The 13,147-nt window shown below is 38.5% G+C and overlaps 1 protein-coding gene across 1 annotated transcript in view; it reads right to left on the bottom strand.

Annotated features, from left to right (window-relative positions):
• Window positions 1-351: 351 nt before the first annotated feature.
• Window positions 352-13,147, bottom strand: part of ITGA8 (integrin subunit alpha 8) — a gene marked incomplete at both ends in the record, with an annotated part of 110,210 nt that continues 97,414 nt past the window's right edge. The window contains 3 exons of the mRNA XM_082278149.1: window positions 352-438; window positions 1,691-1,813; window positions 11,090-11,191. Coding sequence (XP_082134275.1) covers window positions 352-438; window positions 1,691-1,813; window positions 11,090-11,191 — 312 coding nt within the window. The remainder of the gene's footprint in view (window positions 439-1,690; window positions 1,814-11,089; window positions 11,192-13,147) is intronic.

Here is a 13,147-nt window from a genome sequence, read left to right as displayed (position 1 = left end):
ATCTTCTAGATAATACAGCAATGAAGGCATTCTCTCCTTGAGAGATTTGGACTTGTTCTGGAAGCATCTCAGTATACCACATGCGCTCAAAAGCATCTGCTGAAACGTAGACTGACTGGAATATGGGATGAACATTCTGTTCAGTGGTGAATATGTTTATAAGGTAGTGATAAAGTTGCTTTCTTTGGCAAGGATGGCCATCATGCGGCATGTTCTCAGAACATTGCATAGATCAGATTGATACAATGTCACTTCCTGGTACAAAGGAAGACTGTTGGAAGGAATCTTTCATTTAATCCTCATTGTTTCTAGTCTCAGGCAGGATTCTGACTTGAACTGTAACTTCTTCCTTTATGCATCAGTAGTCTTGTTATTTGTCAGCTGTTGCCTGTCAGCCATGTCATCTTGAGGAGGTCTAGCTCTGTCAAAGAAGCCACACTGCAGAAAACAATCAACAGAAACAAAGACATCATGATAAGACAACCACAGGAACACTCAGCTGCAGTTTCATTCTTCACTCAGGCAACCTGAAATGTTGGACACAATGTATGGCAGGTTGATAGACTGTGAAGGTATTTTATTTCTATCCAAATCATTCCCTTTGAAAGTTTTAGATGAAAGGCATTGAGTTCCAAAGCAGAGCTTTAAAAATCCAAATTATATGACATGTCTTTGCAGGAGATGTGAAGTTGGTCTGAATGGTGAAATGGACTGATGAGAATGAGAAATCTGCTCATCTCAGTTCAGCGAGGCGCTCATTCAGAAAAGAGATTTAGACTGACAAGCAGTAATAATAACAGAGGTGAATTATGTGTTGGGAAATGTCCACAGGACAGTATTGTGACCCAGTCTAAAGATCACTAAAGATTAGATTTCTCTCACCTTACTTTAACTGCCTAAAAGTCACTCTTTCAGTTGAAAGGTTGAAAGTTCACAAGTGGTCAAAGGAATGTACCACTAAAAGGTAATTACCAAAAGGTAATTTCTCTCCTCCTTCATGTTTAGACATAGCTTTTTGCTGCTGTTACTACCTTACTAGGTGAAGTTGGGCAGCTAGCATAGGCTGTACACCTAACCATAACCTTTAGGCAGCTAAAGACAGATGAGCCATATCCTAGCTTAAGGAATTACTTCAATCTTATTTTTAATGTGAACTGAGAGGATGGCTCCCTGTAATATAGCAGTTTCTGGAAACTTGTCTTAAAACTTCTGAAGGGAGTGTAACAACCAACACAAAAATAGAAAACTTTAAAAACCAAAATATATGATATATTAATATAAAAGGAAATCTTCTAAAAATTAATTCTCAGAACTGGTAGTGTTGTTCCATGCTGACAAAAACTGGAAATTCCTGAACTATTCAGAGAAAACAAAGTTAGAGTAACTTCTTTTTGAACCTAAACATCCTGAGATAGAGGATCATAGGTCTTGGGAAACAGAGCCAAACTCTGTATGCCCATTTATAACTGGACTTCAATAATAAAGGAGGACTTTCAGAACAAGTTCCCTGCATAAAGGTCAATGACACTAACATATCAGAAAGGCCAAAACAAAAAAGACACGTGTACTGTTGCTTTTGCTCCAAGCTGTTAAAGATCACAAAATTCTAGCCTCTCTTTTTATCTTTTTATCTCTTTTTATCTTCCAGGGTTTTTTTTAAGGCAACGGTAACAGAAATAATGCAACATACCTTCCATAAAGCTAGTGTCAGCAGAGCTAGTACTAGTAGTCCAAGAAGTATGGCTAGTATTATAACCCATAAAGGGATCTCAAAGGAGACATTTGGGGTGGACCAAATGACAGATGTTCTGATCTGCAATGAAAGGAATATATTTAATGAACAAAAATGAAGCAAGTAAAGCAAATCTGGTAGTAGAATACAGAGACTAGAAGCATTGACTTTAACAGCATTTTGCAGATTAGAAATTCACATTGACCAAAATTCACCCATGTTGGCTTCATTTATTGTAATTTCCTTTCCACCTGTTCATGATAATTACTAGAAATGGAATTCACACATATATAAAAGTTTTGTGTATCAGACATACAAATAATTTCCCCATAATACAGTGGCAAAATAATGCCCTTCTGTGCAGATGCTTCAAGAACATTCAAGGAACAAAGTTCTGCTCACATGAATGCTGGTGCAGCTTAGGCCACTACACTGAATGGCACTGAATTACTCTGAAACAACGGTTGACTTTGGCCCAAACTCTTTAATTCAAACCACAGTAGATACCAGCTACATTTTTCTTATTTGAATTTCTGCTGACATACTCGTATACATTTTTTCAGATGATTTGCATTTCAGCTAAGCAGTCAAAAAATGACACTCAAGCAGAGTGTATTGTCCTTGTGATAAAGCCTAATGCACAGTATGATATTATCTTCTTTAAAAGAAGCCAAGCATACCGACTATTGCCTAAATGGGAAACAAGCATGAAATGCGCTCTTTCCTTGTCTGAGGCTCTACAAAGCAGCAGATGTTAACATCAGTTATCAAAAGTTTTAATTGACTTGGCAAACCTCTCTCTTTAGACCTTCATGTGGACAAAGAGTAGTAATAACCCTTCTGCATTTCTCCTTTTGGGGACATCCACTCTCTCCTCCTCATTCTCCTTTCTGTACCTTGTACAAAATTTATTATATGCTCTCAGACTCTGCTTGGGAGACTCCTCATCATTCTCACTGAATATTTGCTCTGTCCCTGCTGCTCCCAACTGGGAAGGAATGATTTTTGAGCTTTCCTTAGCTCTTCTGACACAATTATATCCCTTCAGTTTTAGTTCATTTTCTCAAACTTTTCTCTTTGCTGTTACCCTAGGAAGTGATTTCTCTCTTGGGTTTTCTCTTGGACCCCTCTCATCTACTCCTTGTCTCCCTTACACAGGATAAGTATGTGACAGATAGGAGTTATTTGCTTTATGACATGATGAAATCAGTTTGCAAAGAAACTGATGACACAAACTCTCAAATGATATTCCTCTTCTGTGCTCAAGGTACAGCTAGGAAATCTACTCTTTTTAATAAGTTTGACTATTTCCCAGTCCCTGAGCTGCACTCATTGTAAATTTTCTGTGGGTTTTTTTTCTGCTACTACCTTAGTGATTGATGCACTAGAAATTTAACACAATACTAATTTCTAATTTGTTCATTGAAGGAACAGCAGCCTACATTTTAAGAATGGACACAACTCTGTAGTTCAGCTCAAAACTGTTTCCATTCCCATGCCTCTCACTTCTCTCCTTGAAGGTGGCAAATTTAGTAATTTTATCCTTTCTGCCACATCCAATCCTTTCCTCTCTCACTTTTTCTTATGATCAGCATTCTTTCATAGACTTTTCATTCTGAAAGCACCAGTAGATCTGTCTTTCAGCTACTGTCAGGCTTAACTGGAAGACACTTTTGAACAGTCCTTTTCACTTACTTCATCTGTGCAGCCAACTGCTCCCTACTCTGACACAGCGCTTACAGAGATGGCAGTCTGGTGAGCTCTTCTGATGCACATATTTTTATAGCATCCCTCACCAGGAAACAAAATGTAGGGACAAACTTTCTATGTAGGGTACTACTTGCTTTCTACCAAAGCTTCCACTGAGAATTACACAGAAAATTCCAAGACACTACGCAGTCCTGGTGTCTGCACTTTAACATTGGCTCTGAAGATGAAGTACTTGCAGTGCTGGCCACACCACTGCTGATCTAACAAACACAGCTAATATACATCTTTGGAGCAGCTCTAACTAGTCATAAGTCTAAAATATTTCAAAAAGATAACATCTACGAAGAATAAATATGAGAGCTAATTAAAGCAAGAAAAAATTATTTTAAGGCAAAAAGCATTAATAAAACAACCCATGAAATCCCACCCTTATGTCCCAACAGATAGCCTGATGGTGTGATCAAGTGATCAACCATGCCAGTGCAGGAATACCATTTCCTTTGCCAGCTTCCTCTTTGGGTTGCTTCTTAACCACTGCAAAATTTCATAGCCTCTCTGCATCATTAGATTCAGCTAGAGCAGAGCTCATTTAGTGAGGATAAAATGTTTTTGAATGGCTCTGCTTGTGTCTCAGAGTGGCATTAAAATGCAAGGGCAGAGCAAATGAGAGAAGGGTCATCTGAACTGTCTGCAGAGATTCTTCCCGAGAAAAGCCAATTAAGGAAAAAGATGAATTCAAGTAAAAGGTTAACTGACCAGGGAAAACAGAAAGGATGCAGTTACAAGGGGCTGCTTGAAGCCTGTAGAAAACAATGAGCTCAGCTGTCCAAGGAAGAAAGCATCTCCCTTCTACTGCTTGAAAAGCATGGACGCTGCCCTGAAGCAAGCCTGATCACATACAGCACAAGAGTTGGGAAGTGCTGATGAAAATTCATAGGCCCCAAGACAGCAAAACCAGACTGATTCAAAAAACCTCAACTCATTCACCTCTGTTGGCAAACTCTGAGGTACTATGCACAGGAAGTTACAAATTTTAGTTATTGTTTGGAAAGGACCCGACACTGTCAACATACAGATTGCATATCTTAATCATCTAAGATTTGAGCTTCACTGTAGTTTCTATTCTTAACATTATCACTTACCTGAGCATGTTGTTGTGAAGCTGGAGCATTAATGTGAAAGACCACTTATAAAACCATCTTAAAAAATATTTGTAAAACAGCAGCAAAAATAAAAGGCAATCAGTGCTTTCTGTTGTCTCAAGTTTAACAAAATGACCCCATTATACAGCAAGATCAAATCTCAGGGAAGACCTATTTGCATGGAAAGCCTTTATTTTACCATTTCTGCTACTGATAGCTTCTGCCAAATTCCTAGGTGGCAAAATGTGATTGAGATAAATACAAGAGGAAATGGGAGTCAGCATTGCTGCTTTAGGGTGGATTGTAGAACATTAGTAAAACAGAAGAAAAAGATTTTGACAAGCTGCCGGCCAGGTATGGGTGGCGTGAGAGATGGACGGTCACCCGGGTTCCAGGAAAGGATTAATTTCTGGAGTAGCCTGGAGGGGGCATGGCCAGGACCTGAAGGTTACTCTATACCACCTCACACTATTGCTGAGGCCGGGGGAAGGGAGCCTCTTCCAAAGTTCCTCCCAGTTGAGTAAGCATGGCAGAGGGAGCTGTGAGTATTGTCTATTGTCAGGGAGTTTCCCTGACAATCTTTCCTTTCTTGTACCCTCTGTCATTAGTATTGTTGCTGTTACTGTTAATTTTCTTATCTCATTGCTGTTTTCTGTAAATTTTTCTTATCTCAACTCAAGATCTTTACATTTTTTACCTTCAGTTCTTATCTCCAATCCTGTTGCAGGCTGAGAGGGAGGGGAAAGCAGGGAAGAGAGCAAACTGTGCATGATTTGGAGAGTCACAGTGGGAGAACTAAACTGGGGAGTACCGTTCCTAAACCATGACAACAATCTACTGAAATGGTAATCCTGAATATGGAATTATCTGAGTGGGCAGGTACTACTGTAGGAAGAACTTTTGGTTTACACATTTCTTCATACAGTATTTGATTGAACCACATCTGGTTTGATGCCTTAGGTTTTAACTTTTATATTTTTCAAATTCTGTTCTGCTTAGTGTGTAACTGAAGTTTCTTGTAGCCTGTTAATTTCTGCTCTGTTGTGCTAGGTAGACATAACAAAGCCTCTCTGGGCCTGCTTTCCAAGGACACCCAGACCGTCCTAGGCCAAAAGTATAAACTGAAAAGCCTCTAAAGGGGAGCAAATGGAGGGAAATTACATCATTAAACTGAAGCTTTAATTGGAGAATCAACCCTATATGCAAATGAACCAAACCTATAAAAGTGTGAAGAACTCGTGACCTGTTGTCCATCTTGGGGTCCATCTTGGCAATAGCCTCTGGCCCCAGGGGGCACCTTTGAAGGACTTTCAAATAAATACCTGCCTTATTCCCTTACTCCTGTCTAGTGTCTGTGTCTAGGAGGCCTCTCAAGGACTCAGTTCCTTGGGCACCAAGTCCACTTTAACCCAATCTAAGGTAACTACTTCAGCACCACAGGTGCTCTCAGACAGGGGTGAAGTAAGCTGCTGCCTGGTGTTTGGGTCTGAATGGCTCATAAGGCTACATATGATTGCACAGGAGCAGAGCAACAACTAGACTCTTAATGTGTGCCAGTTCACTGTTCAAAATTAGGTAGGGTCAATCCAGACCTCAAAGCATGTTTGAGATCCTCCTGCAATCAGTGGAAACAGACTATTTCATTAGGGATGGTAGATAGATTTTGGATAAAGCTGATAGCAGTGTATGCAAATACAAGTACCCATGTTGCCTTTCCATGCCTTCTTTTATGTGCCACTTCCTAGATGTTTGTTGTATTTGTCTGTTGTGTTTTCTTTCCTCTTAGGCTACAAAAACAATAAGACCAGCTAGCTCTTCTTCTGGTATCTACAGAGCACCTATCAGCATAGATCCAGATAAGGACATGTGGATCTTCCTGAGGATGCTAAATAATGATGAGTGGTATAGCAGCACTCAGCCTTGCTTGTGCTGCCCAGGTTCAGAATCTTTTCTCCCTTCCTCCGTCATTCTGCCTTTACAGACAGTCGAGTGAACTTGTGGTTTAATTTCAGTAGCTCAGCTGGAGCTTGACAAATGTTGAAACATAAACAAGGAATTGTAATCTTCTAGAAGAGCAGGGTATCATGTTTATAATCCTTAGATTATCAGCAATGAGCAAAACAGACAGCAGAAATTAGTCTATCCTGTATTAAGCAGAATGCTGCTGCAAAGCTGGCACATCTCTGTTCTCTTTTAGCCTGAGTGCAGCCAAAGCTAATGACATTTGCCTGCTAAAATCTTGAAACCATCCTGTTGCACCCACACACTTTTTTCCATGAATCCTTCTTTGTCTTAGGTTTTAAAAGCGAGGGGATGGTTGTGCTAAGTACTTGAGATTTATTTCCTGAGCAGGGGATTATTTGTAGGCATCAGTCTCACTCCTGCCTGTGTGCATTACCAGTAGGATATAATGTCCCCGGGCTGCCACCCTTTATACTCTACACAAAGACTTGCAAGGCTACTAATGCAACTGCTGCTGAACAGTTTGACACTGCAAGTCCTGAACACCCACAGAGCTGAGACAGAAGCTGGAGGGGTAGAAAGAAACAAAACATTCCTTCAGTTTTGTCTGCCTTGTTTCACCATTTTTACAGAGGACTGTCCCTTCTTCGCCCCATGCTGTCCACAACAGTTTTACATATGATTTTGATTTAAGACAAGTTTGTATTTTCAGCTTGGATTTCTGTTCTTCTCCATGTGGTAGGTTTAGCACTGCAGGATCAGAGCCAGGGAATGTTTCCAACTAAGGTGGCCAATAAGAAGTGGAATTTTTACACAAGTGTTGCATGTTGACACTGTACTTTAGATGTGTCTTGGCTTTTCTCTCCGTTCAGGACAAGACTTTATGTGGAACATTGAAAATAGTGCTTGCTTCTCTGTCAGGTGGGTGAAAAGTACAGCTCACAGACTTGAGAGGAGCCATTGACTTCTGACACTGCTGAATGTCTCACACCTTTTGTATGCAAAGGGTGCCAAAGAATGCCATCTGCCTCAAGCACTGAGATGAGGGTGAAGTCAACCCAAGAGTTACAGACAGAGCCTTTGTTTGCTATCGGAAATAAAATCCATACTGGTTTTAGCACAGATGCTGTCTGATAGTCTTAACTTCATAACCCCTCTTGTGGTTCCATGGAAGTCACTTGTTGCTTATGAAAGTGCTCTGCTGGGGAGGATTTTATTTTCCTTTTTAAAATGTGCCAGTTAAGCACATTCTAAGTAGAAAAGATAATTATTAGGTTTTTTCCCACTGTATTTTGTACAGTTTGGATTTTGCTTCTGATTTTGGTGTTACTCAGTGTGTCTTCAAAATAGTCTTTGATTCCTCTTGAAGAGAGCACAAAGCAGAGAGAAGCACATGTAGAAAGCTGCTGGTTCACCAACAGTTCCATGTGTACAGATGGGAATTAGGTTTTACTGGTGCAAACTCCCAGCATCTGTGGTCAGAATTCAGTGCATGCTAGTAGGATTCTCACAATTTTTTTTTTTCCCCCTGGGTCTCTGAAAGACACACTTTAAAAAATAAATCAACTTCTCCATAATTTATTCTGCTACTTTAAGAAACAGTAGCTAAATTATTATTCTAGTGTTACTACTTTTGCTGCCCATTATGACCTTCCTTTAGTCTTCAGCAATTTTGCTTACAGAGGCTGAGATACAGGAATTCTTTTGTACTCCTACATGTCCCCATCCAGACCTTTACAGCATGATGTTCTTATATGTTCTCAAAAAATGCTCAAAATAGAATGTAAAACCTCCCTTGAGCTTGAAGTCACATTTATGTTTACATTTTACAAATGTTTATGCAAATACATTTCATGAGGAATATAAGCTTATCTAAAATGAAAGTGCTATCATCTTGTAATAAGTAAACAAAGTTGTAGGCCTTAGTCTGCAACCAGTTTTACTCACTGTAGGACACTGGTCAAACAGTTTCTACTAAAGGCATCCACAGTGAAAATCCTATCAAACATTTAAGAAAAGCAATCATATTTTATTACGCTCCCAAACTGGCTCAAGAATCCTAAATTAAAATAGAACAAATTGCTGCTTATTCTAACTTTGTACTTCTTGCAATAAAAAGTACTTTAATGTTGCACATGAAATTCACCAAGTAAGACAGTATTATTTACCACAATAATACTTGTAACAAAAAATTGAAAATTTTCTCTTGAATGATACAGCTGTTAGCAAGGAAATCCAACCAGTTGTATAATATATGGTTGCAATTCTAAGACTACCAAAATTAATGGAAATACTATTGTAGATGTCAGTGGATTCTGGTTTAACATCCATTCTGATTTTCTGTTTGATGCATTTTCACTCTAATGTTTTACTATAGAAGATCTAGATTTTCTTACATTTACATAATGTTTCACCTTTGTATCATAACTCTGTGTACAAGACCCATGTGTTCAAGACTTATATTCCATGATGATGGAAATAAAGTCCTCAGTGCTGCAAATATGACCATATGACTCTGTAGGTTACTTATGTGCATGGGATTATTCATGCCATTAAAACTAAATGTAAATATCAGCCTGCATAATTGGAATCCAGCACTATATGAATTAAATGAAGGACATATGCTCTGTTCTTTTAAATGTATTATCTTCTCTATATAAACTTTAACGTGTTAGCTGATTATGAGATATACACTTTTGAAAATTAATTAAAAAAATATTTAAATCTTTCTTTCACTTCCACCCACCCTTTCATTGTCTGAAAGAAAACCATAAACATTGAAATAAATCTTCAGAAGCTTTTAAAACACAACTAGTGATCTTTTTCAGAAGAAGCAAAAATATTAAGCTTTGCCCAACTTCAAGGAAATATTTCTTCTTGCAAGTGGAACATCAAAGAACTGGTGCATATAACACACCAAGCTGTAGAGCTGGCAAGTATCCACTGCCATGTCCAGATATGAAATGACATAAAAGCGTTATCATTTTTCAACATTTTACAGTTGCCATTATAGGCATTTTGCTGTAAATCATCTGCTGCAAATAACAAGCATTATACTGGCTGGAGTAAGAGAATGAAATGCTTATCTGAGCATTTGGTAGATCATCTGACACTTGTTGAGAACAGCAGGCTATCACCTGGGGTAAAGCACTTCAGTCCAGATGAAGGCCCCACTATCAACAGAATTCTGCACATGTGTTTCTGGTATGGAACACATGCTGCAAGAAAATAAAAAGAGCCCCAGTATATCTGTCAGCTTGGTGCCTTTGAACCTTTCTGGATGAATACTGCATTAAGCACCAATCCTCTCTAGTGAAATCATGGTTCTACTGATGAGGGATGTTGGAGTCATTGTGCACACAGAACCAAGATTTTACCTTGTGTCTTCTCAGAGCAAGTATCAATCAACCATTAAATCTGTGCACGTACAAAACCAAACTTTATAGCCTGTACCCTCTGAAATATACTCAAAGTAAGCTATAAAGTGTATTTATTCTGTTGGTTATCTAGGTAAGAAAATATTCTGCCCCTACTACTACATCTCAACAGACTGATAAGATGTATTTTCACCACAGTTCAACTTGGCAAAGCTTGAACTGAGCTTATATTTTAAAAGAAGGACTGTAACTGATGAATCATTATAATGAGAACATTAAGCCTTAAAATTTCAGATTACTCTAATACTAGAATAAATTTTTGCACACATATTTTACTTATTTCTATCAGTAATGAAAAAATAGAGTGAATTTTACACATGATATTAGACACCATAAGAAGCAAATTATTTTAAAGTGGTCCCCAAACCCAATGCTTCAGCACCAGCAAACAATTAAATCAAATTTATGCCTCCAAAATTAATTTTTCATATAGTACTCCAGGGCCATAGAGATTTCAGTCTGCAAATAAGGCAAGTATTTTAGCATCTATCTATCTATCTATCTATCTATCTATCTATCTATCTATCTATCTATCACTTCTGTAAGGATTACCCAGTAAATTTGTATCTTGCACTTGATGTGCTATGAGGTGGAAACCCTAGAAAGGCATACAAACCTTCCTGAAAATCAGGGTAACAAAGGAGCTTAATACAGATAAGAGGGAAGTTGCTGTAGACAATACATAAGCTTGTGGGAGAGAACTGCTGACTGGGAGAAGAGTGAGATCTCTAAACCTGACAGAAACATGATTTTGGATTTTGTATAAAAATTTCCTCCAGATTATCTTTTGCCCCAAACAAAGTAACTAGATTCTTGCTTTCACGGTTGTTTTCTTTTGGGTGAAAAATCCATCCTAATAGCAATAAAGCTGTCTGCACATTAGTGCAGCAAGAAATTATTTAAAAATGTAATTAGAATCACGTATCATCAACTTCCACAGAAAGTAATGAAATTATTTCCTTTAGGTAGTGATTCCTTCAGGAATTTACACTAGAAACACAGAAAAGACTAATCTCAATATTTTAATCTATAAAAACTTTCACAGCTGTGATTAGAGTGACCAAATACACGTGCTTCACACCAAGATATAATTTTCAGTTACTTACTGCTATGCTTCCCTCAGGGAGCTTTTCTGGTTGCACTTTATATGGCATGCTCTTAACTTTGAAGGAAACATTGGAAGAAAGACTGTAGAGACCATTCTTTCTCTGAAATTATAGGAAAAAAGAAATTATTCAACCCCATATCTATATTTAAAAGCATTATGAAAAATAAGCAGACAAAAAAACCCCAGAGCACTGACTTCGTAAGTCAAAGATGGTTTCTGTTGGTGAAGAGTGTAGGAATTCTGAGACCTGTATGTGTCCATGAGATAAATAAATATCATAAAGCTGCAGTACAAAGGCCCATGTTCAAAATGGGGAAGAAGGGTTAGATATGCAGAAAGACACATACAGTTGTTTCTCATAATTCTCTCTGAAACAGGTGAGTTAGAAGCATGAGTGAAGTTTATGGGGTGTCTGTGTTTTAAACTCTCACCTCTGCTCACCAAGCTCAACAACCAATATGGGTATATTGAGAACATTTGCAGGCCTATGCTGAGACCAGGTTGGCAGAGCTTCCTGATAACATCAAAGGAATGGCTGTGCCTTCCCACCAAAGAACAATAGTAGGAACAAGCATCTTTGAACTTCAATTAGTCAGAATGACAGAATAGTTTGGGCTGGAAGGGCCCTCTAGAGATAACTAGTCCAACTCCTCTGCTAAGGCAGAGTCACCCAGACCAGGTACACTTCGAATGGGATTGATTTCCTATTAGAGAAGAGTTCAAAAATCCCACTCACCTTGCTTGCTTACTAAGTTGCATCAATGTGAGAGGAATGTATAGCAGGCACTGTTTAACTGGCCACCTCATAAAATATTTATATAGCTGTCATTAAGCATTTCAACAAACCCAAAGAGGTGCACACAAAACATGCAAACGATTTTATGGGTGACACTACATGCAACTCATTTTGTATATCCCTTCCCATGTAAATTTGGTGTAGTGATATGGATCTCCTTTGAAAGTGCTTCGATATTCTCTGAAGACTGCTAGATGGTTAAGGGTTAATATGGTCAATGGAATCCAGAGGGATAGGAGTTATGACTGTTACATCCTTTTTCTATATTATTATTATTATTATACCATCCCAATTTTGCTACTGTCTTAACCCTTTATGAAATATGATGATCAGATTTCAACACAATGTTTGACTGATGATTTAAAGAAAAACATATCCTTTTAAGTAAAGCAGTCTTTCCTTTTGTCACCAGCTTCTTACAGTCCAGCATATTTGGAACACCTGCAAAACTTTCTCCTTCCTTCTATTTCTCACATATTTAGGAGTTCTGCTCCATTGACAAGATTTGGTTCCTGTGTGATTGTTCAACATCTTTTCCTCAGTTTTTCCCTGTAGTTTCCTGTTGCATCAAAGGCATAAACCCTCTCAAAGAACTGCTTTTCCTCCTTCAGCTGTTTTGTTGAGCAAAGACTGAGGTAAGAAGACCCCTTGATAATTTGGGCTACTATTTCTTTCCTTCAGTGACGGAGAAAGGTTTGTTTGTGAAAATGACCTGAAATAAGCATAACATAAACCTGGGAGCCAACCTGGATGCATTTGAATGACTATGGCCCAAATCAAATTTTTCACAGAACTGCTGTGGTTGGAGAGCATATTTGGAGTTTGTTTGCTCCAACCACAGGCACAGTAGAGTCAAGTAGAGCAGTATGCTCAGGACCATGTCCATTTAGGGTTTGAATATCTGCAAGAAAGGAAACTCCACAATCTCAAGAAGCAACCTATTCCAGTTTTTTACTACCCTCAAAGTAAAAAAAGGTTTTTTTCTTATGTTTAAGTGGATTTTCCTTTATTTAAATTTGTGCTTCTTCCCTGTTCCTGGATATTGAGAAGACCCTGTAGTGTTTTCTTTACTCCCTCCTATCAGATGTTTATACACACGGATGAGATCCCTCCTGAGCTTCTTCTTCTCCAGACTGAACATTCCCATCTCTCTCAGCCTCTCCTGCTATATCAAATGTGCAAGCCCTTAACCATCATTGTGGCTCTTGGCTGGACTTGCTGCAGTATGTTCATGTCTCACTTTTCTCAGGGAGCCCAGGA

Source organism: Coloeus monedula, assembly GCF_965178545.1.
Source record: "Coloeus monedula genome assembly, chromosome: 1".
Classification (NCBI taxonomy): Eukaryota; Metazoa; Chordata; class Aves; order Passeriformes; family Corvidae; genus Coloeus; species Coloeus monedula.
Note: the sequence above shows the minus strand (reverse complement) of the source record. Positions and strands in the feature narration are given on the sequence as shown.